Source organism: Pogoniulus pusillus, chromosome 14 (assembly GCF_015220805.1).
Source record: "Pogoniulus pusillus isolate bPogPus1 chromosome 14, bPogPus1.pri, whole genome shotgun sequence".
Lineage (NCBI taxonomy): Eukaryota > Metazoa > Chordata > Aves > Piciformes > Lybiidae > Pogoniulus > Pogoniulus pusillus.
This window is the reverse complement of record NC_087277.1, coordinates 10,226,675-10,251,010: the sequence shown is the minus strand read 5'-3', so window position 1 is coordinate 10,251,010 and position 24,336 is coordinate 10,226,675. Positions and strand designations below refer to the sequence as shown.

Genomic DNA, 24,336 nt, shown 5'->3' with positions numbered 1-24,336 from the left:
AGATTTTAAAAGGAAGCGAGATAGGAAGAAAGTTTCAAACACCTGTGCTTTCAGTACCTGAGTGCAGTGTAGTAGCCAACAACACTATGGTTTGATTATTACTTCTTTAAATTAATTCTGCCTTAAAGAACGATCTCAGGAGAGCAACGCAGCACTTGTAACAGTGACTGAAGTTAATGACACAGTGCCACTTCACATCCTTTACAGTGTCCTTTTAAGTGCCAGAAATCTTAGCTGTAACTGAAAAAAGAAGAGTGGCAAATCCTAATGGAATAACCCAAATCAGGAATGTTACAGTATTCCACAGTAATGAAGAAACAGTCTACAGGACTACTGAACAGGACAAAAAGCATGAAGGATAATAGCAGCATATGGTTTACAGTTTTCACTTTTCAGTTTATTGATGTTAGTGGTGCACTCAGCAATGGATAAAGCAAGGAATGAAACTCTGACAAAACTGGCAATTATCTACCACATGTCAACACTTCATAATGGTCCTTGCAAACAGCTAACTCCTTTTTAAACTTTAATTACAAAGAAGATGCTATTTACATATAATATATATGTATATAACCACAAAATCAAAATTAAGTCAAATCCTTATCAAGGAAATTGCATTTTGAAGAAAATAAAACATAATACAATATTAAATAGCACATGTCCAAAGATTTTGAAGGCATCATGATTTTCTTCCTCCAGTTATTTCCTCTGGATTTTAGTAGGCTAACTGCTTCATTTCAGAGTAAATAAGTGGAAATATTATGGAACAACTCCGGTAAAGAATAGCTCCACTACTGAAAAATGCTCGAGGCATGGTGATCCAGGACTCTGACTTAAAGCAGAAATAAACAGCATAGAATGCCACAGCAAAGAAGTGGCCAATCAGTACCATTGGTTTGGGAGATAACCTATGTTGAAAAGAAAGAGATAAATCACATAAATAAATACAGCCAGAAAGTACTGACAAAGTTTCATTTTGCAAGCAGAGATCTCCGTGGGAGATAACACACAGCCTTCCTTCTCCTTCAGGCTGCTCTGACCCTGCCATCTCAACTGAAAAATACAAATCTGCTTGTTCTGGAGCTGCTACCCCTCCTCTATTCTTTACTACAGCACAGCCAGCACTCATTGCTGCTTTCTCTTCATTTCTTGTAGTCTGCACTTGCCTTTGGCAACCCCAAGGGATTATTCTCAGCAGGCTTCTTCATTTTCAGCTCTCCTTCCAAAATGGGAGAAACATTCTCACGTGTTCAGAGTACTGTATCTTCTTGTGCATTCACTGGTTTCTGAGAAGTCATTCAGAACATCTTGACACAGATTTCCTGTTTCTTATGCTCTTTTATGGGAGACCTCATCCTTCACTATTCTCAACTTGCCAAGCATGAAATGTCTTCTCCAGCTCATCTTCTAGTCTGGACCCCTCCACCTCACTCAAACTCCCACACCACCTACATAAACTTCTCCTCAGGATTTAGAGGACATTTTTACCAAGGTAAAAAAAAGAGTCGGCATTTAAACACAGAGCTTATAATAAAGTTCCAACCTTCAGTATAATCCTAAAAATATAAGCTGATAGAGCTGACTGACGGGGAGCAAAGCAGATCCTCACAGAAGCTCACATCCCTTGACTCAGTTCACATAAGCTATTACCAGAGTGTTGAACTTACACAGAGAGCAATCCAACAGGACCTGAGACACATTCTCCACCGAGTCTGAAGTAATGGAAACAAGCTTGCTTCAGCTGATGCAAGGATTCTACAAAATTAATTACAATGACTCAACAAATACATTCAACACCTAAAAACCCTCTCAACACACACAACAGTAATACTAAATTGAGGTTTCTGTTCAATACAGATGGATTTGGAGCTAGTTTTATTTTATTAAACAGTCTTATAAAATATCTACATATTCCTGAATTCCTGATACCTGTTTTCACCATTGTTTGTGGGATTTTTCTTTTGCTTGGGGTTTTGTTTTGCTTGGTTGGTTTTTGGTTTTGTTTTATTAATGCAAACGTCAGACCTGCCTTCCAGTATCTTAAGGGGACTACAAGAAAGCTGGTGAAGGACTTTTTAGGATGTCAAGTAGTGACAGGACTAGGGGCAATGGAGCAAAACCAGAAGTAGGTAGATTCTGACTGGATGTTAGGAAGAAGTACTTCACCATGAGGGTGGTGAGGCACCCAGGGAGGTTGCCCAGGGAGGTGGTGGAAGCTCCATCTCTGAAAGTTTGTAAGGCCAGGCTGGATGGGGCTCTGAGCAACCTGAACTAGTGCAAGGTGCCCATCTCAAGGGGATTGGAACTGGATGATCTTTGAGGTCACTTACAACCCACACAACTCTGTGATTCATGCTCCATAAACTCAGTTTACGTAACAAAAAAACTAGGCTAATGACTCATTAAAATCTTTTGACTGATGTATTTTTCATATGTATGAAAATACATGCACATATATGCACACAAACATGCAGAGATATGCTCATACACGTTCCCTCCCCAGGAATTACATCCCAAGATATAACTAATCAGCGCCATGGTCTAGTTGACTGGATAGGGCTGGGGCATAGGTTGGACTGGATGATCTTGGAGGTCTCTTCCAACCTGATTGATTCTATATTCTATAAAAATTATATTTAAAATGTATTTACCATCTGTGGCAGCAAAGAGTTCATAAAGTGCCTGGGCAAGAACGTTCACTACAAAAGAATGAGATTTTTTTCTTGACCAGTAAAATGTTTTTTTTGCCTAAAAAGGGAGGAAAAAAAATATTTCTGTCAGTAAATGCAGAAGATTACTGAAAAAAATCCCAAAGAGGTGGTAAGAATCATATTTGTGAAAACAGAGTGCATTTAGTGATAGGCTAGACTGGTTCCAAGCTAGGTCCTGAAGGAATTTTGGAAACTTGTCAAATCAGTGACGTAGGCGCCTCTTACACTAAATACAGGAGGGGAAAATAATGAGTTCCAGGGTGTGCTCCATCTCATCCTACAGTAGGTGTCTGGGGTAAGTCATGAACTTGAAGAATAATACCCACCTAGTTCCCTGTGTTAACAAATTAGGAAATAACTGAAAGTCTAGAGATGCAACATCTCTGTTTGGTCAGGTAAGTCCTGCATTGTCCTGACATTCAGACTCCCTCTTGCTGCTTCAGTTTTCAAATACACCTTTTGAATCACTGATGCGTAGTCTATAATTACTCTAACTGTAGTTCAGCCAAGACTATGCCTAACCCAATTAAAAGCAGTAAACAGTAACTGTAAGATCTTATCATCTACTAATCAGAATTTTATGTTTAAATCTCACTGAAAAAATAAACCTGCTGATGATTCCTGGGTACAAAGGGCGTCTTCTAACTTATAGCTGTGAGATTAATGCAGCAGTCAAGAGGATAATGGAGCACTGACATGTGTCTTGAAAATACAGAAGTGTAACAGTCTGAACCCAACCCATTTAAGATCAACCTACACTCCACATACACCCTTAATATGGCAATATCAGATTGTGCCAGCAAAGTGTGCTGACCAGACAGAGCACATCTGTCTCCTTAAGCAAAAGACAACAGGTCAGCAAGCACAGTTTCCAATCTGCCTTTTGCCACATAGCCACAGCACTCCTAAGTCACAGCTTTGAGTACTGGTAAATGTCTAACACAAAGCCTTGAAAACTGCTGTGCATCACTAACAACTTATATGTCCCCAAGTTGTATACAAGTTACATGTGTATCATTAAATTGAAGCAAAGGCTGCTGAAGTTTGAAATAAAGCATCACCTTAAGAATGTCAGAATCTTCATAAAGGTCTGGGATATCCTGAAGCAAACTTCTCCATATTTTTATATCATTTAAAATAACACTCATTCCTCCACCAGTCAGAGGGTGTCTTATATTATATGCATCTCCCAATAGGAGAACACCTAGGTTGAAATGAAAAACGAATGGGTTAGGGCACAGCCATTGCATAATCTTAGAAATTAAACCATCTATTCTTATTCTTTTTTAAAATCAACCTTACTCAGAATTTATTCCTACTAGGATATTGGAAAAAAAAACAAACAAATTAAAACCAAACAATCAGGTATCTTTAAATTAACAGGCTTAAAAAGACTTTAAGGTGATCAAGGTTAAAGTACTGTTTCCCCTATAGGTATCTGTGTGTGTCAGAGAACATACACACACACACATGCACATTTTCAGTTAATTTCTTCCCCTTTTTTTATCAAGGATTCCTTAAAAAACTTGTATAAGCTTCAGCAACTGAGTGATTTAAGCATAAAAATAAAGCAGGCACTGCTTTGAAGTCTGGTGTCAATGTTCCAGGTAAACTATACCCAAGTTAGATACTTTCAAAATCTAATATTCCATAGAAGAATTATGAGACAGGTGTACTAAACAGCAAATATACACCCATGACAACAAAACCCTAAGACCCATAAGAGTTTTATAATGCCTTTCCCCTCTGCTTTTACTTTTTAATACACACCTTTTTTGTTTACAGTTGAAGGAGGCAAGAAGCTGGCTGGCATAGTCCTTAGACGATCGTTCTGAACTGCTATTAAGAACTCTTCCTTTAAGTGATCTGCAACAACCAAATATTTTCAGTACTCTGCTTCAGAGTCTAAACCAATTTGCACACAACCCATTTTTATTCTTCTTACAGATACAATCCTTCTGAATTGCTAAGCTCAGGAATGTGTGCTGAACTGCTGCTATGTGATGTTGAATCAAAGAAGGCTGCACGGTTACTGCGCACGTGGGAAAAGCCCTTACAGTTCCACAGGTTCAATAAAATCTGCCTTTTCTTGAACACTTATTTGCAACAATTAAGGGTGGGAGAGGTTCTAGACTTACCAGGTAGTTGTGGATGAATGTGCTTAACCATGTATTCTTTCAGATTTTTTGGCATTTCCCCTCGAATATCTACAAGGACTCGAGTCTCAGTTGAAGAAATCTTATAGATTAGTACTGGACTGGTTTTAGCTAAAACAAGTTCAGCATAATTAGCTTTGAATTGTGGTGCATCCTTAAAAATAAAAGATGGGGGAGAAAGAAATGAGATGGATCAATTAAAAAGATATTAAACTTCATTTTTTTAACTACTTGGAAATAAAATCCTGCATCAGATTAAGTTTGTGCTACTTTTCTCTTTAAATGAACATGAGAAGTGTTATCAAAAATAAAGTTTGGAACTTTAATGTAGTCACAACTCTTTTGGCAATACTTTTTAATGTTTACTAGAGTATATGTTAAGTTATATATGTCATTTGACTGTCTCACTGATGTTTAACACATGCAATAGAAAAAAATCTGTTAATGTGTTCAATGTAGTAGCCTTTGGTAAGATCATTTTAGTTTTTTTCACAAAGGAAGTGATGGGAGAGAAAGAAATACACCAACTGAGAAAGAATCATAGGGCCCTACCTAGGTCTTAGACACATCTCCAAAAGAAACAGGAGGCACTTGGGCAGTGGTAACTGGGTTAGGGACCCAAAAAGCACTGAAATCACTTCAAGACAGTGTTCCTAGTTCAGTGAAGTTCTGTAGGTTTTGTGTCCTCTCCCTTGTTTTTTGCTGTTTGTGCACTAGTTAATGCAGCAGACGCAGAGAAAAAAGACCCAGACAGGATTTCTACCTCAGTTCTCCAACCACTCAGCTACCAAGCCAGATTACCACTTTCTCTCTTGAAGTTTCCAGAGCCTGAAGGTTATGTTGTTCAACTGAGATAAACATCATATTCTACTCTTAAAAGCAGAACTCTAACTTCTAACAATAGCTACTTAAAAAAAAAAGCCACACAAACCCCCAAAACTGTCTCACAAATAAAAGTGTTTTAAGAGTTGAAAATCTGATCACTAAATATACCAAATATGTTTAACACAGCAAGTTCGACTGTCACAAGAGTATGCATCAATAATTTAAGTTAAAAACACAGACCAAAATTTCCAAATACTCCTCAGAGGGACACAGAAATATCTAAAGACATAGTTTTATAATCTAAAAACATAGCTGTATTTTTTTCTGGGGGAAAAAAGTAACGAACAACAATATAGTGAAATTCAGACACACACTATGAAGCAGTAACATGCTGACTTACAATGTATTGTACATAAAATTTACCTTCAAAATGCAACCAACAAAATGTGATGAAACTGTAACTTTGTTGGAGATCAGAGTTTTTCTAAACTTGGAGAAAAGCCCATCAGCTACAACAGTAAGAGGTGCATGAAGTTCCTGCAGCATAAAAAAAGATATATGACATCTTCACTGTTGCTTCAAAACAGGAGGAAACCACTCCCAAGCTCTCATTTTCAATTGTACATTGGGCAGTCTACAAAACAGTAGACATATTATAAATATGGTCTGTGCTCTTCTTATGGCTGTTATAAGAAATAGAGATTTTTTTGCCTTCCTCCTATACATATCTAACTCTATTTCCTCTACAAGTTGATCTAACTACATGCTCCAGCTTTTTTAGACATGCATTCAGAGAACTGTGGAGACTGTGTAGGATCTTGGATGAAGAAAAGACAAGAAAGCAGAATAATTGCTCCTTTAAGCCTATCACACAGTATCACAGTATCATCAAGGTTGGAAGAGACCTCATAGATCAGCAAGTCCAACCCTTTACCACAGAGCTCAAGCCTAGACCATGGCACCAAGTTCCACGTCCAATCCTGCCTTGAACAGCTCCAGGGACGGCGACTCCACCACCTCCCCGGGCAGCCCATTCCAGTGTCCAATGACTCTCTCAGTGAAGAACTTTCTCCTCACCTCCAGCCTAAATCTCCCCTGGCACAGCCTGAGACTGTGTCCTCTTGTTCTGGCGCTGGCCACCTGAGAGAAGAGAGCAACCTCCCCCTGGCCACAACCACCCTTCAGGTAGTTGTAGACAGCAATAAGGTCACCCCTGAGCCTCCTCTTCTCCAGGCTAAACAATCCCAGCTCCCTCAGCCTCTCCTCGTAGGGCTGTGCTCAAGGCCTCTCACCAGCCTCATCGCCCTTCTCTGGACATGCTCAAGCATCTCAATGTCCTTCCTAAACTGGGGGACCCAGAACTGAACACAGTACTCAAGGTGTGGTCTAACCAGTGCAGTGTTATGTGATGTGCAAGACAGACCAGTCTCTTCAGAGACACTGGAAGCAGGACCTGCACAATAATTTCTTAACAAAATATGCCTTGTATGCCAGGACTATACTCATTAGAAAGGAATCTCTCTTTATTAAAGCTTTTGCTTTCTTGATAATTGCATTATTTCTGCATCTGTGCTCCAAATAGTTTTTTAAAAAATATTTATATACCAATCCTTGATTTTCTCAATAGTTTTCCAAAGACTGTTAGCAGCAAACTCTCATACCTTAGTCTCTCCAGTTTCTTTGTCCTTGTACTGGACACCCACAATACAGTCATCTTCCTCAAGCAATTGTAACACAGTCCCCTCAATGAATTCTGCACTGAAATAAAATAGAAGAGTTAGAATAGAATGAAAGGGTTTATGATGTAACATTTCTCTTGACACAAAAGGAAAAATAGATTTTCACTACTCTTGTCTCTGGCAAAACAAACCAGTTTGTTTAAATTTAACAACTGGGTGTTCTTGTCCACTTTCAAAAGCCACACTAAACATCAAAAAAAGTGCTTCTCATTAATTTCAGGTTATCTTCACCATCTTGTTTGACACCTATTCCAAAACGGTAGTGTTTCTCTTAAGCACTTTAACAATTAGAACCCCCAGATGAGCCTCAGGTGCTCCATGGCCATGCGCGAGAAGCAGAGAGGAGTGTGACACCTAATGGTCAGAAATCAAGCAGATGACTGAGTCATCCCTGCAAAATGGTGGGAAATGTAGACAATGCAGGTGAGACCCAGCTACAAGCAGAATTTAGGAGCAAGACCTAAGGCAATACTTCAACACTTAACAGTCTAACCTGTTTAGGACACAGACATCTAGCTTTTCACCTCAGTAATTCAGGAACAGTTCTGGGGTTTCTTTTTTTGCTATTTATGCATTTAAAGTTCTGCTTACACTTGGAGTTTGAACCAAGCATCCCTTACTTCTACCTCCCAATCAGATCTGGTTGGGGTTCATAAATTAACTATCTGTAAACTTACATTCCTTTGTTGAGTATAAGCTGTGAGGCCTGATCCCAGCAGTTCAGACTTAGTAGATTGTAATAGACACACTTTGTCCTTCTCAAATATTTTCACATCCAGATGGACTTTCGCAAGTTGAAAAAATGAGCTTACGTTCCACATGAAAATGCAACAGTTTGGTATTTTAATCTCTCAGAGGGAACATGAGCAACTGAATTCCTGTATTTTCTACACACGAGCCAGCACGGGAATTTCAAAAGAGACTGTGACTGGTTGACTTTGCCAGGAAATAAGCAGATTGGCTGCATCAATATATGAATGCTTATGTGTAGGCACACTGAAAGGACATTCCACAACAAGGGAGTGCCGTAACATCTCAGGGTAACAGCAGGTGAATCAGAGTTCTGCAGATCCTAATAGCTTTACATTTCTTTTGCAGTTGTCATTTCAGTTGCCAAAGTGCTCACTTATTTTCGTGGCTCTCATTGACTACAAAATAATTAACTAATGATGACCTACCTCTTTCCTCTACAAGAGTACTTTTACTCATCTGAAATAAATTACTATTTCCTAATACTTATAAAACATAGAATCAATCAGGTTGGAAGAGACCTCCAAGATCATCCAGTCCAACCTAGCACCCAGCCCTATCCAGTCAACTAGACCATGGCACCAAGTGCCTCATCCAGTCTCTTCTTGAAGACCTCCAGGGACAGTGACTCCACCACCTCCCTGGGCAGCCCATTCCAATGGGAAATCACTCTCTCTGTGAAGAACTTCCTCCTAACATCCAGCCTATACTTTCCCCGGCACAACTTGAGACTGTGTCCCCTTGTTCTGTAGCTAGTTGCCTGTGAGAAGAGGCCACCCCCCACCTGGCTACAATGTCCCTTTCCAGGATATATAAATCAATAAGAATTATCCCCTATATTTTCAAAAGCTTTGAGATGAAAACAAAGCCTCATTGTACTATGAAGAGTTTTAATTTCTCCAGCACCTTAATTTAATATACAGTTTTCTATGCTACAATTAAAATGGAAAACAAACATAAATAAACCAAACATTAAAGAAAACATGGAAAAAGGGGAAAGAATTGAATTTCAGTCACAAACAGCTTTTGCAAGTTTCTGCTTCAAATCTGTACAGCTACTGAAGTTTACTGTGTAAACTGAACAAACAGATGCCCAAACATCACTCAATTTGAAGCCCCAACAAGATGCCTTTAGTTTTCATAGCTATTCAACACAGTTGTCTTTAGCCTTAACTGTGCTGGAGAGCTACTATCTTTCGGTTCTACCTTTAGTAATTTATATGATGGGAAAAAGTAATTTTGCAGTTCACAATAAAAAAGGCACATAAGGTAAAAAGATGATAATGCCACATTTCACTTGTAAGAATTATTTAGGAGTGAACACTAACATCAAAAAACAAGCCCCACCAGAACAAACAAAAAAGCCTACCCCACAGAAAAGAGCAGCTAGCATCAGTTTTGTTTCAATAAAGTTTCCTTCTCATCTCTTGTATGAAATAAGTTTTAAAATTAAAAATAAAATCAATTAAGGAGGAAATAGCAAACATTAATTTATATTTCACTAAGAAGATGCCTTCAAGATTGTGTAAAACTGAAGTTAATGACTGGAAAGAGCTACTTCCATTTAGTGTTCTTTTATAGTAATTTTGCTCAACTTCTTGCTATCAGAAAAAGGAGCTGTATTTCTGGCATTACAGATAACATAAGTGGAAGAAATATATGCTCATGGGAGAAGAGTTAGATTAGATGACCTTTAATGGACCCTTCCAACCCAAACCATTCTATGATTCTAAGAAATGATACCAGATTTGCCACTTGTTTCTTGACCAAAGAAGTTCTATGCATTGCTCACTGAGAAGAGGTCACTTCTGGTAAAAAGTCAAACCTGAGAATCAGTAGAAGATAATCAATCCTTTAACCTTTACTCTTCTCTCAGGCAGACAAACCAGTACCCTGCCTAATTCAAACTATGAGAATACAGGCTTTAACTCATTCCAAAGGGTGAAGTAAGATGTATAAAAGCACATCTACAGAAAACAGAGTAAGTAACTATAGTTGTTACTTTCTCTCGGCCTTGTGGTTAAGGAATCTCAAGGATACTGGGAACAGTGCTTTGAATCTTTAGATCCCACCTGTGCCATTTGCAATGTGACTCACTTGGGCTCTGCCATAGCTGCCCTTCGGAGACCCATGATGAACTGTCCATGATGAAAAGATCTTCCACTTGCCACGCGGCCATCCTCAGATATTGGATAAGGAATTTCAACTTCCAAGTTGCTCTCTCTGTCATGAACTATGTAACCATTTACTATTTGTGAATCTATACCCTCTACTGTATCTGCAAAATACAAACAAATAGATGAGTTTTAAAAAGCCTTTACGAAAGCTTAATTGGGTATGACAAGTATTTATTTACAGGGAGCCAAATTTTCTTAATCAAAACACACATGGATAAATATTTTCAAAATGGAAATATGGCAGCAATTTAAATTCAAACACTAACAGTAAATAATGTATTTCTTAATTTTCTCTGTAGGCATGCTTTCCTAAAAGCATAACTGAGTGTAGCAACTGCTGTGTTACAGATATGTTTACATTTTGAAAGTGACTCACCTTCAAGACCCAAGTCTCTAAGTGCACGAAAACCTCCAGGCTGCAACAATTCTCCAACGATCCTGTCAGGTTCTTTCAGATCTCTCTCTATCACAGTCACTTTTCTTCCATCTCTTGAGAGTACAGTGGCCAAGGAAGAACCAAGGACGCCTGACCCCACAATGATAATTTCTGGATCACACTGGGGTGATGATGCATTTGGAACGGTCTCTGTCATACAGGCCTCTGAAAATTTTACTTCTTTTTTACCCTTTTGAAAAGAAAGACAACAAAATTACACATGCCAATGCACCTGTACTATAACCTTGTCAGAGGGCTGACTTTGGACTAGTTTGATTTTGACCCATAGGACTAAGAGAGCATTAGTTGTTGGAGAGCATCCTCTGGCTTTTTGTCCCAAAATTAAATCAGTCATCTTCTACAACACAAAAAATTCACAATTTATTTCCAAACAAAATCAAGAAATTGGACTGCTGATCAAAAACAATCCACTAACATAGTCTCAGACTAAAAGTCAAGGCAGCATGCCAAGGTTGGTCTATAAAGTAACACTCCAACACTTTCATATCAGTGAGCCACTACTACGTGGAGACCTCAGCCCTTTCCAACAAAAATTATCAGAGTAACTGAAAAATGTATTCCTCTAATTTATTTTACTGTAAATGAACCTACCTACCTCCCAAAATAATGGCTTACTTATCACGAAAAAGTATCAAGAGAAGCAGCTACTTGGGAAATGCTGTAAAGAAGTGGTTCTGATATGAAAACTCAAAAGACAAAGTGAAATTACCATTTGCCTACCTTTAAAACTGTTAAGAATTGACACACATCAGATTACTTATCAGTTAACATACAATCTGGTACTTGAAGACCAGCTCTGTTACAGTACCTTCCCAACAGCACCTAATCACATACACTTCAAGTTGAAAAAAACTTATAAGGGCAACTTCAGTGCAAACCTGCAAGTCATTTCTCCAGCAGGCAGAAAGAATAGAGTGCAATTCACTCTTTCACAAATGCCTCAGCACTGCAGTGCTGACCATGCTAAAAATATTATATATAATACAATATAATAAATTGCATCAGTGAAACAAATGCCCAGAATAACTCTGCCACTGATTTTTTTAGTGGCATATAGTCATGTTTATATCTACAATGCAGCAAGGGAATGTAAAACTATCTGAATTCAGGCCATAGGAGATGTTGAGGGAAAGGTAGGCTTTGCCAGAGGAAAAAAATAAAAGCAAACAAATTAAAAAAACCCAACCAAATAAAACAACAACAAAAAAATATAAACCCTTTGATTTCCTGTCAAAAATCGTCTCAAGCTCTTTCGTGCAAAGGGTCATTGCTCAGCTATAAATGCCCAGGGGTACAGAGGAAGGTAGCCATACACTGCTGACCCACAGATGTACTGAGTATGCATGTGCAGTTGGTAGACTTCGGTGGCAGGACTCCAGGAAAGCTCCAGCCACAAACCACAGCTCTCTCCACTGTCACAGCAAGTCTCACGCTGGACTCAGCAGAATAGACTGAGCTCTGGTCCTGTAACTACAGGGTCGTACAATCAACAGTTTAGCAATAACTTACAAATAACTCTATCTACAGTTGTCTAAATGAATATATTAGGAAGCTGACCACAGAGCCACAGAACAACTGGGGTTGGATACAACTTCTGGAGGTCATCTAGTCCAAAGCTCCCTGTTCAAGTAGTGTCAGCAATAGATTGGCCTATACCATCTCCACATGAATTCTGAGTATTTCCAAAGATAATGATTCTGTCATTTCTCTGGATAACATATTTTAGTGCTCAGTCACCCGCACAGTAAAAAATTGTTTCAGTTTGTGCTCATTGCCTTTGATCCTGTCACTCAGCATCACTGAAAAGTGCCAGGATCCATCCACTCTGCACCCTCCCTTTAGGTATTTACATACATTGATGAGATCTTCCCACGCCCTCTCTTCTCCAGGCTGAATACTCCCAGCTCTCCCAGTCTTTCCGCACAGAAGAGATGCTCCAGCATCTCTACAACTGATAGGCAATTACTTTACTACAAATCTTTCTTCAAACACACCTGACCCTACAAAACCTCTGCTCTATTACATAAGTAAGTTCCACTGCTTCTTTTAACAACACAAAATATGAAAAATTGAAATATCCAGCATCTGAAGACAAACTCTTTCCAACACTTTTTTGGCTCTTTTCCCACACAAAGGCAGAGGGTCAAGGGACAAATACAACAGCTGGAGGGTCACGTCTGAATTGAACCTACCTTTCTCGATTTGGGTCGTTCAGCTTGCTGAGATCCAGCGGTGGGTTTGGCCCAGAAGAAGCCAACAAGCGGTAAAGCTGAGAGAACATCGGAGAACACCCCCAGGTGGGATTTCCGCTGCTGCTGTTGCTGCTGCTGCTTGGATCCCCTGAAACGGTACCGGTAGGACAGCAGCAAGCCGAGGGAGAAAAACACTAACACGGAAAGCAGCACCTCCTTATTGGCGTAGGTCATGAGGTCTCCACACTTTTTATACACATAGATGAAGGAGGCGATACCCAGAAAGGTCCACATCGTGAGGCGACTGGCTCGGGGTTCCTTTCTCAAACCTTTCCAGCTGTCGGATGCTGCCTCAAACCAGGCTTTGAGCAGGGTACGAAAAAATATCTTGCTATAGAAGTGCAAAGACGTCCGTTACGACGGGAGTGAGATCGTGAAAAAGCACGGAACTCCACAAAACCCCGGGGCTGCCACCAGAGCCCAGAAAGGTTCGGAAAACACCCCAAAAAAAAGCTATAGGAGTCGTCTTCTTAAAAAGCACCGAGCCCCGCACACCTGAGGGGAGTGCACGGCGCCGCGCACCACACGCGATGCCCCTGGAGCTCGGCCCTGCTACGGTCTGGGGGGGTCTCCTCCCCACCGCCTCCCGCGGTCACTCCTCCGCCGCGTCCAGCCCCGCCTCGGCTCCTAGGGCGGATGAGCCTCTGTCAGCCCCAGCCTCCACGCCCCGCGGGTGAGGCGAGGCGACAGTGCCACGAAAGGGCCGCCCGTGACACGCCCAGACAGGCGATTCGCTCGGAGGAAGGCTCACGGCCCGAGGCGCACAGCTGATGCTCTACCTGTTTCGTCAGGGTCCCCCCACACCGTTCTCACGGAAGGAGGACACGGCGCTACCGGCACTGCGTACCCGCTGTTCCGCGCCCTCCCCGCCCGCTTTCCCGCCCAGCGCCCCGAACCCCGGGGACACCCCCACAGCGAGCACCCGGCGAGAGCAGGGCGGGGCCGGGGGGTAGGGCGGAGCCATGCAAATGAGCACGCGCCACCGCCTCCGCCCGGGTACCGCGCGCCGCGTGCCTCAGCGGCGGCTGGCCAATCGGCGCCGCTATGCCGAGATGGCGCCACGGCCGCCACCCAATCGCAGCGGGAGCCAGGCAGGGCCTGCGCCGGCCCGCGGCTAGGGCGATGTGACGGCGGGGAGGGCGTGGCGGGAGGGCGGCGGTTGCCATGGCCGCGGGATGAGGGCTTTCTGCTCGCCGTGGAGGTGCCATCCCTGCCGCGTCCCTCTGCCCAACGGCAGCTGCGCATGTGCGCTGCCAGGTGTGGGGGCGGCGTAATGCGGGAGGTAGCGCGGCGTGCGGTACGCGGGCGGCGGTGTCGCGCTCGACTCGTGGTCTGCCTGCCTGCCTGCCTGCCTGCCTGTCTGGATGTCTGGCTGCCTGGCTGCCTGTCTGGCTGCCTGCCTGGCTGCGGGGGACAGGCGGATGAGACTAAACGGTGCAAAGGACGAGGGGGCAGCAGCGTTCGTCCTGGCGCTGGCAAGTCCTTGGGGAGCAGCACCGCACTGCAGCCTGGGCAAACTGTAAACCATTTTCCCAAGGGAAAGGCATAAGGGTGCTGCTGCAGTACAGCCAGAGGGGCAGGAGCAGGCTGACAGCCTCTCGGCAGCAAATTTGACCCAAAAAGTGTAAAATCTATGGGAGAAGTGGGGGGCGGGAAAGGAAGCGAGCCTACTGTGCTCCAGCCTTAACAACGGGAAGGGGAATCTGGAGATGCGATCTGACAGTTGTGCACAAGGAGGTCATGGCTGGACTTGTTCTTAAGGTCTTTTCCAACCAGGCCTTTCTGTGATTCTGTCATTTGCTCCTGGGATGATTTGTATGGCTGGACAGAAGAGGAATAACTCTTTTTCTAGGACCGAGGCGCTTGGAAGCACAGCCTTTTCTCTGAGGAAGGCACGTTTCCTGGACTGTGCACCTGTTGCAGTGCAGAAAGACTCAAAATGTCTCTGCTGCAGAGTAACAAAAGCAATGAAGCACATCAGGACCCCAGTCCAGGCAGAACTGGTGAAAGATTGACCCAAACCAATCACATGTAAATGGAGCACAAGGACATGAGTGGTAAAATGCAGTAGACTTTGAAGAAAGGAAAACCACTTTCCCATGCCCTGACAAGAATTTGGTGTGCTCACCTGACTAGAGGTAAAAATGGGAAGTGGTAAAAGATGAGGCTTTGGTTCGTTCATAAGATCAGTTCTGGTAAAGATCAGTTCTGAAGCAAAGATCTTGAGAGAAGCTAAACCACAGGTTTTTCTATAAGGTAAAGACATGGGTCTTACCTGGTGAGGCTGGTCATTTCCTCAGTGCTGAAATGAACTCTTCTGCAGCAGAGGTGTCTGTAACCATAGGCATCTACCTGTAAAATTACATTCACAGCAGGAGCTGCTTTCCCCAGTTTGTGCTAGGATTATTAGAGCTGTCAGCAAGTTTTATATTTAAACCACTTGAGAATGAACCTCTTAAGTACATCTGCACTTGACTTCCCCTGCTCGGTTTACAAATGTTCCTTGTGCCTGTTAGAATGTCCTTTTTTGTGAACTGAGTTCCACTCAATACACTGAGTCATTTAGTACACTGTGAGACCAAGTTAAACCATGTGTAACCCTCCTGAGCATTTCATGCTAAAGACTAAACCCAAGTCCAACACTAGCCTTTAAGCTCCTGGAACCAGCACTAACCTAAAGACTAAGAAATGTCAATGGACATACATGAACCAACAACTACTGACAATAATACTAGAGTAATGCAAGAACTGTACCAAGGACCAAAACAAGCTTAAGTGGCTGACAGAAAGGATGGTATTTAAGTAAACAGACTATGGTAGAATTATGTGAATTAAGATAACAGTGTGATGATTTTAAGATTAAACTTCATTTTCCATTTTACTGCAAACTACCTAAGACTCCCCTTCGCCTACTGTGGATCCAGCTTTATGCAGCTGTAAGGTTACTTGGGTCAACTTGGTGGCAACATTAAAGTGTAACTCAATACTCATCAGCTATCTGTCTCATCCAAGTCACCTGTAGCCACCATGCCTGAGCTAGAGGTGAGGGTATATAGGATCACAGAAGTTAGGGGCTGGAAGTGACCTCCGGAGATCATTGAGTCCAACCCCTGGGTTGTGCAGAAATGAGTGAGTGTGGACATCTCTTTGGCTGAAGGCTGTAATTAGATCTTACTTAGGTGACCAACAAAACTGCATGCTTGTTCTCCTTCCACCCCAAGACACCACCTTTTGTTGATGAAATACTTACATAAAATATCTTCCAGGATTATGTAATTCATGAGCAATTCTTCTTTTCACTTATGAGTGGTTAAGTGCAGGGAATTGAAGCCAATTGCAGAATTCTGGCTCTGAATGCAGCACTCACAGATGCTACCAGAACGTTTTTGTATTTCTAGCCAAGACATCAAAAGTGGGTGGCTCACCACTGCTTTTACTCTTAAGAGTCCTGGCTACAGTGAAGAGCTTGGCATGTTTGAATATCTTTGTGAGAGCTAACTTCATTACTGTAAATAAGAGGCTATTCCCATAGATAGGTGGAGCTACTGGATTTTTGCCAAGGCCTTACTATCCAACTTTACCAAACAGCCTGGGGTTTGTATTTTGTGTTTATATCTGTTCTTAAACTTGGTAGAGAATTTCATTTCTAGAATAAGAAACTTTTTGCTCCACTTGTGAAGCATTGTCAGGGTGGCTACTATGAAGCAACATTTAAGTATTTAATATCTTACAGCAGCAAATGCAAGCAGGCTGAAACAAGAATTTCCAAAATTGTGTAACAAATTCATGAGCAGGAAATAAAGGCACCTGAGAAGAGGCTGAGTTTTTTCATAGCCCTTCTCTAGAAGCAGCTTCACCCAGTGAAATGCTGTTTCCAGGCTTGGACAATTGACATACAGTTGGCAGAGCAGCAGTATGATCTTGGAACAATCAGAAATGGTTGGCTGACCTCCAGGATACTACAGAAGTTAATGAAGATTTTGCCACTTTTGCAGAAACAAGTGTCATAGGTATGACCCACAAAACATAAGGCATGCCTCTAATTTGGGGTCACAACTACCCTGGCAGCACATACATTAGGACCAATATGTGAGGTATCAGACCTAGTGCTTATAAGCCACAGAATGACAGAATGTTAGGGGCTGGAAGGGAACCTCAAAAGCCCATCCAGTCCAACCCCCCTGTAGAGCAAGATCGCCTATACCAGATCACACAGGAACATGTCCAGGTGGGTCTTGAATAGCTCCAGAGAGAGACTCCACAACTCCTCTGGGCAGCTCGTTCCAGTGTTCTGTCACCTTCACAGTGAAAAAATTCCTCCTCATTTTTCCATGGAGCTTTCTATGCCTCAACTTGCACCCAATGCCCTTTGTCATGTCATTGGGCATTGCTGGGAAGAGCTTGGCTCCATCTTCCTGGTACTCACCCTTTACATATTTATAAATGCTAGCGAGGCCTTCAGTCTCCTCCTCTCCAGTCTAAAGAGCCCCAGCTCTTTAGACTGGAGAGGCCGTGAGCAACCTGTTCTAGTGGGAGGTGTCCCTGCCTATGGCAGGGGGTTGGAACTAGATGATCTTTGAGGTCTCTTCCAATCTAAACCATTCTATGATTCTATATAATGAGCTGATAGTCACCTCTAGTGGGACAAGAGCTTATGTTCCTTTCTTCTGGACCAGGACTTTAGGCACAGTTACTGCATTTCCTAGTGTAAAGTCTTGTAATAGGTTGGAGTTTCCAGATGGCTTAATCTCCACAACAACAGCAGAGGTTACCTGCAGTCTACCATTTAAAAGGAGAAAGGAGTACATGATAAGTACAAGTATACAGCAAGGGAAGCATAAACATCAAGAAACAGAAACACACTGAATTTACCTGCAATTAGATGTTTCCTTAAAGGAAATTTGATGTTTCCTTAAAGGAATTTGTGAGCTAAAACTACAATGATTTTTAAAAATGCTGGTTGCTTTCAGCCTCCATCAGTGCTGAAGAAATTCATATGTACTGGATTGTCCAGGAACAAGCCCTAAGGCTGAGCTTTTTCTTCCACAATTACACAGCTACCACAGTGTCCTAATTACAGAAGTACTTCTCTACTAAGATTCAGCATTGAGAAAAAGAGTATGGAGCTACACTGACACTGAAAAATCAATATGTAAACCAGATTTTACACAACTTGAGCTTTACATTTTTCTCTTTTCAGTCTCTCAAGCTTGCAAAAAGTGCACACAAAGTGTCTCGGGTAAGAAAAGGGGTTAAATATGGATTTAAGTAGTGCTGTGTGGTGCAGCCATGTGTGAACAGTGCTGGCCTCCATGAGATCTGTGGTTTTGACACAGTAATGTTCCCTGTTAAAAAAAAAAAAAAAAAAAAAAGGAGTATCCATTTTATTTTCCTTTTCCTTTACAGGTTTGAGAACAAAATCTGCTTGTTAGGTGCTGCTGTATTTCTTTGCAGACTCAGACTTCGTTTCCTATTGTCTGGAAAGTTCAAGTGATCGATAGGATGTTTTCAGTCATTTACTTCAATACATGCAGTTATCTGCTATTTTATATAGAAAGTACCTCAACTACCTTAGAATCCTCAAAACAACGGCGGCAGGCAGCATCCACGCTGAGGCTGGGACCCCAAGGAGCCCCTAGAAGTTAAGGCTCCCTGCGAAACCTGCGGACCAGGTCCCGCTTGCGTTTCCCGAGCAGGCTTTGCCTGTGGCTCGCAGCGCCCTCTTGTGGAGCGATGCTGCATTCCACCCTGCCGGTGGTCTTGACCGAGTTAGGAAATGCACAAGGACCAAAGCTAGACGAGCTCGACGAGAGAGATCGTTACAGTAGAGGAAGGTAGCTTATTTTCAGCATAGTAATCAATTCCTATTTATATCTGTGTCTTTAGCTTTTTTAGTTTCAACTGCTTGAGGCAATTACTGTTTTTCAAATGATGGTTACTTGAGGTTCATCCTATGTTTCATGTGTTTTTAGGGTGACAGGTCTTTGAAGCTCTCTTGAGACTTCACTTGATATAAAAAGAGGGACTATGTCATGAAAAGAAGCAACTGTGAAAACCTCTAAACATGCGTACCCGTGACAGTGATGGAGCAGGAGGCATTAATGTAGTAATTTTGGGATGTACAGATGAGCACAGTGAAAAGAAAAGTAGAATTATTTGCTGCACTATATGACATTGCTGACAATGATACTAGGGACATTGCTGACAATGATACCAGGATGGTCTGTGGCAATCTGTGCTCTCAAGGCTAAAAACCAACCTTAAGAATGGGAGGTGAGGAATGAGCAAAAGAGCATCACACCTGATGTTTCAGACTGGAGAAAGTGTGTTTTATTAGAATATTTAAGAAACTAATTGTGTGGAGTTTTTCAAATAAATGCCTTTAGAGTTGACTGGATTATATCAGAGAAACAACTCTGGATATAGATAGAAAATCCCATGTACCAATGGGTTCTTCAGTCAAGCACCAGTGGCTGAGAAGCATTGGTTTCAAACTGATCCAGAGCCATTCATATGAAGAATTTGGCCCAGTTTCATGCTGACTGTGATTAATGCCTGGCAGTGACTTTCTGAGGAGATGATAAAATCACCTCTTTATGTCTATAAATCAGGTGTCACATTGTATGGTTTTTAGCCAACCACAGGCTATGCTTTCATGCAACACAAGTAATTGGGTTAAATACAGGGGTAAAATGTTGACACAAGATGGTTTGTATTACATGTGACAGCTTAAATGGCTGTGTCACCTCCTGAAACTTAATTCTACCAAGTTGTATTCTCTCATGGTTTCAAAATCAGCTGTTTACTAACGTGAGGTGGAAGTGGAGTTAATGAAAGAAGGATTTCTCCTCACACCCCTGAAACACCTTGTGAGCATCTATCACATACCACAGAATACCAATTAGATGAAATATTAGGAGAAATCCCAAATACAAGAAGCACCTGCCTGTGATAGACACACCTGTAAATCTCAGATTTGATGGCAGAAGCAGAAGAACAGGTGAGCATTACAACATTCTGTTTGAAAATCCCAGCTGGCAACCTGAAAAATAAATGTTACTTCTTGATAGCTGATATAATGAAATGAAGATGAGCATGACTCTACCAGTGGAATGATGAGAAAAGGGGAGGATTTCATCTTCCATGAGCAAATATTAGAGCTGAGCTTGCAAAGAGAACTGCCCAACATAGAGTAACTGCAGGAAGACAAGAAAAGTCAAGGCAAATCTGAAGCAAATGCAGCAGAGGGAAAAAGAGGATCTAGAAAAAGGGGACCTCTTCTATTTTATTGTCTCCAGCAGTTCCTTTTTACTGATGTCTGTTTTCCTCCTCCTCTCTATTGCTTCACCCTGGGCTTGGATGTGAGGAGTCACAGAACAGTTTGGGTTGGAAAGGATCTTTAAAAATCATTTAGCCCAACCCTCCTGCCATGGAGAGGGACATGTTTCACTGGATCAGGTTGACCAAAGCACCATCCAACCTGACTGAACACTGTCAATTATAGGGCATGCACAACTTCCCTGGACAACTTGTTCAGTGTCTCATCATCATAAACAAAAATCGTTCTTATGTCTAATCTAAATTTAATCACTTTTTATTTTAAACCTGTTGCTCCTTGTCCTGTCAGTACAGCCCGAGTAAAAAGTCTTTCTCCATCTTCTAAGCTCCCTTGAAGTATTGAAAGGCTGCAATAAGGTCTTCCTGGAGCCTTCTCTTCTCCAGGCTAAGCAACCCCATTTTTCTTAGCCTTCCCTCACAGGAGAAATGTTCCATCCTTGTAGTATTTTTTATGGCCCTCCTCAGGACCCACTTCTACAGGTCCATGTTTTTCTTGCCCTGAGGACTCCAGACCTGGATGCAGAACTCCAGGTGAGGTCTCACAGGAGTGGAACAGATGAGGAGACTCACCTCACTTGACTTTCTTCTGATGCAGCCCAGGATATGGTTGGCTTTCTGGGCTGCAAGTCCGCATTGACAACTCATGATTGGCTTTCTATCCAGCAGTTTCTCCAAGTTCTCCAAAGAGCTGCTCTCAATTCCTTCATTCCCCAGTCTGTGTTCATATTTGGGCTTGCCTCAGTCTAGGGGCAGGACTTTGTTTGCACTTGGTCTTGTACTTTAAGAGGTTCATATAGGCCCACTCTTCAAGCCTGCCTAAGTCAAGAAGATAGACAGACTAGAGAATTGTTGTAGGTCCCTTCCAGCTGAAATGTCTGAAATTGTCCTTCTTTCCTTCTCTTAGAACATTTTCTTACCCACACTGCATCTAGTTTTGTTGGCTGGTGGCTGAGATGCTTCAAGAGCGAGCAAGCAATGCATTGCTGGACAACAGCTGAAATACTTCTATTAGCAGTGGGTATCAGTGATGTGAGCCTCGTCCTTCACTATTTATGCAGGAACCAGCAGAGTCTGAGGGAAGGAAGGGCTTAGGGTGCTCTGACAGGAAAGCCAGCAGTAGCAGGACTAGATAAAAACAGATCACAAAGTCTGCCCCTCTGGAAAGTGAACATAAGAGCCTCTGTGCTGCCTAAGCAGCCCATCATAAGCAGAGTGCATGCTATGCTGCTGACTGAGCTTTCTCTGTGATCTTGGTTGTTCCTCAGTCTTGCCAGGCCTTGACTGATTTATTCACAGCCTGAACACAGACCACATTCTGGCATTTGAGGAATCCTGGTCTGTAATTACCTAATGGGCTGCAGCAATGCAAATATTCCTGGGAGACTGAGTCTGAGAAAAGAGTGCTGGGACTTTACTGAGAGAGTAACAAAGACAGAATATGGTCATTAGAGTCAAGTCAAGTGAGGTCTGTCCATTAACTTCCCCTGTGTGGGACATCAGCAGGCATTCTTGTTATTTGGAACCAGAGCAAAAAAAAAAGGTCCCAGAGAAGTCCTGATTTCACATAGAAGAATTGTCTGAATTAGTGGGAAGTTCTGCTGTGAAAGAAATCATTAGCTAAGGTCAGAATGGCTTTGGCTACATTCATGCTACTGTACTGTAGAGAAAAAGAGTTAGCTACATAAATAGGAGCATTTCTTGGCTCCTGTATATCCAGTTCCCAAGTACAGGTAGTGGATTAAATATTCAAAGATAAATTAATTCCATTCACAGAGCCAATCTCATCCACAGACATCAGCTTCTCTGGCTCATATTTTCAGTGTGTTTTTCCTCACAGATCAGACTGAACATTTTTTTCTCAGGTTTGTCTTGTACAATGACATTTCTTGGCTGAAGTTTCCCCTGGCAGCAGCAGAACCGTGCTTACTGCTTGAACACATTGTGATGGCAGATTAAAATTGACAGCACATTCAACCCACCCCACATACATGCCTCACCCTGCCGTGGCATAAGTAAATCGCAAGCAAAGCAGATTTTGGACCACCAGTTTTCAGGCTACCAGGATAAGGCAATTTGTGTTTAGAGTTAGCTAGGTTTCTGATTTTAGATCTAAACCACTGTGCCAGTAACTCTGCCTTAAAGCTCTGGCGGACAGCCAGAGACAGAACAAATTGCAGCTAGCCAGATTTAACCCATCAGAGACCTAAAGGTGAAAGTACAGGTGCAAGAATATCCAGTTTTAATCCGGTTTATTGTCAGCTATGAACATTTTGTATCAGTCCTTTTTTTTCTGAAGTAAATGGTGTTTCATCTTACTAGCTTTGCACAACTGGAAATTTTCCATCTAGGAACAAACCATCCATGCACACACACACAAGGATATATTTGCCTTAAAAGAAAAAAAAAATTGACAGTATCTCTTAAGTGTGAAGTATTCATACATGTCAATAATTTCTTTTCCTAACGTTTTCTTTGTGTTTCCAGTTAGCTGTGTAGTGGTTCCCATTATGCCATCTTAGAATCATAGAATCAATGGGGTTGGAAGAGACCTCCAAGATCATCCAGTCCAACCTAGCACCCAGCCCTATCCAATCAGCTAGACCATGGCACTAAGTGCCTCATCCAGGCTTTTCTTGAACACCTCCAGGGATGGTGACTCCACCACCTCCCTGGGCAGCCCATTCCAATGCCAATCACTCTCTCTGCCAACAACTTCCTCCTAACATCCAGAGGTATTTCCCCTGGCACAACTTGAGACTGTGTACACTTGTTCTGTTGCTGCTTGCCTGGGAGAAGAGACCAACCCCCACCTGGCTACAGCCTCCCTTCAGGTAGTTGTGGACAGCAATGAGGTCACCCCTGAGCCTCCTCTTTTCCAAGCTAAACACTCCCAGCTCCCTCAGCCTCTCCTCATAGGGTTTGTGTTCCAGGCCTTTCACCTTCTTTGTCACCCTTCTCTGGACACATATCTCAACAGCTCTCTTGAATTGAGGAGCCCAGAACTGAACACAGTACTCAAGGTGTGGCCTGACCAGTGTTGAGTACAGGGGAAGAATAACCTCCCTTGTCCTACTGGCCACAGCAATTTTTGATAAAACTTATGTTGGAGAGGTCACATTACAAAACCAGCCATAAGTGAGGTCATGTTCCAAAAATAACCCTAAGTTTTGGTGCACATTTCAGAAAGTTCAAAAAATGAAGTCCATGGCTGTTACATAAATCCAAAAGCTACCACATGAAAGACAACCTATGATCAGGCTTTTACATGCATTTTCTGTGCTGTAGTCTATTTAATCCTTCACTGCAAAATTAAAGCAAGTGTTGCAGCACTTCATGAGACAGTAGGATGGCTGGCAGATCCCAAAAGCTGAAACATCAGCCCTGAACACACAGTCAGTAAGGCTGTGCTGGCATGGGTAGTTGAAAAGAGAAAGCAAGCAATGGACAGAAAGAGAAGAAACAAATCTAAGGAGAAATTAGGCATTGTCAAAGTCTCACATAAGTTAGTTGGTTTCACAGTCTCTTCATTTTGGAGCTTTCAAAAACTGTAGATGATACAAGGGCAAAAAAAATATATCTGAGTTGATGCTAAATTTTGGGGTAAGATAAAATGGAGATAAGATGCTAGATTTTGGGGTGGGATGCTAAATTTTGGCATGAGATATAAAATGGAGATAATATGTAAATTGAAGTAGGATGCTAAATTTTGGGGTGGGATGCTAAATTTTGGGGTAAGATATAAAACAGAGCTAAGATGCTAAATTTTGGGGTGGGATGCCAGATTTTGGGGGAAGATGCTAGATTTTGGGATAAATTGAAGTAGGATGCTAAATTTCGGGGTAAGATGCTAAATTGGGGTGAGATATAAAATGGAGCTAAGATGCCAAATTTTGGGGTAAGATATAAAATGGAGACAAGATGCTAAATTTTG

General features: G+C 42.0%; 1 protein-coding gene and 1 long non-coding RNA gene across 2 annotated transcripts in view; both read right to left on the bottom strand.

The window, feature by feature from the left end:
• Nucleotides 1–375: 375 nt before the first annotated feature.
• SQLE (squalene epoxidase) lies at nt 376–13,929 on the bottom strand. Its single transcript, XM_064154276.1, has 11 exons — nt 13,008–13,929; nt 10,735–10,984; nt 10,279–10,459; nt 7,354–7,450; nt 6,116–6,229; nt 4,850–5,021; nt 4,482–4,577; nt 3,773–3,915; nt 2,652–2,748; nt 1,668–1,755; nt 376–908 (listed from the first exon to the last, which is right to left on the bottom strand). Exons 1-11 carry the CDS (start codon nt 13,299–13,301, stop codon nt 716–718), a joined length of 1,725 nt encoding a protein of 574 aa, XP_064010346.1. The 5' UTR covers nt 13,302–13,929; the 3' UTR covers nt 376–715.
• Nucleotides 13,930–18,034: 4,105 nt separating this feature from the next.
• The window catches only part of LOC135181257 (uncharacterized), a 58,362-nt gene continuing 52,060 nt past the window's right edge, over nt 18,035–24,336 (bottom strand). The window contains exon 6 of the long non-coding RNA XR_010304792.1: nt 18,035–18,412. This is a non-coding gene — a long non-coding RNA (uncharacterized LOC135181257). The remainder of the gene's footprint in view (nt 18,413–24,336) is intronic.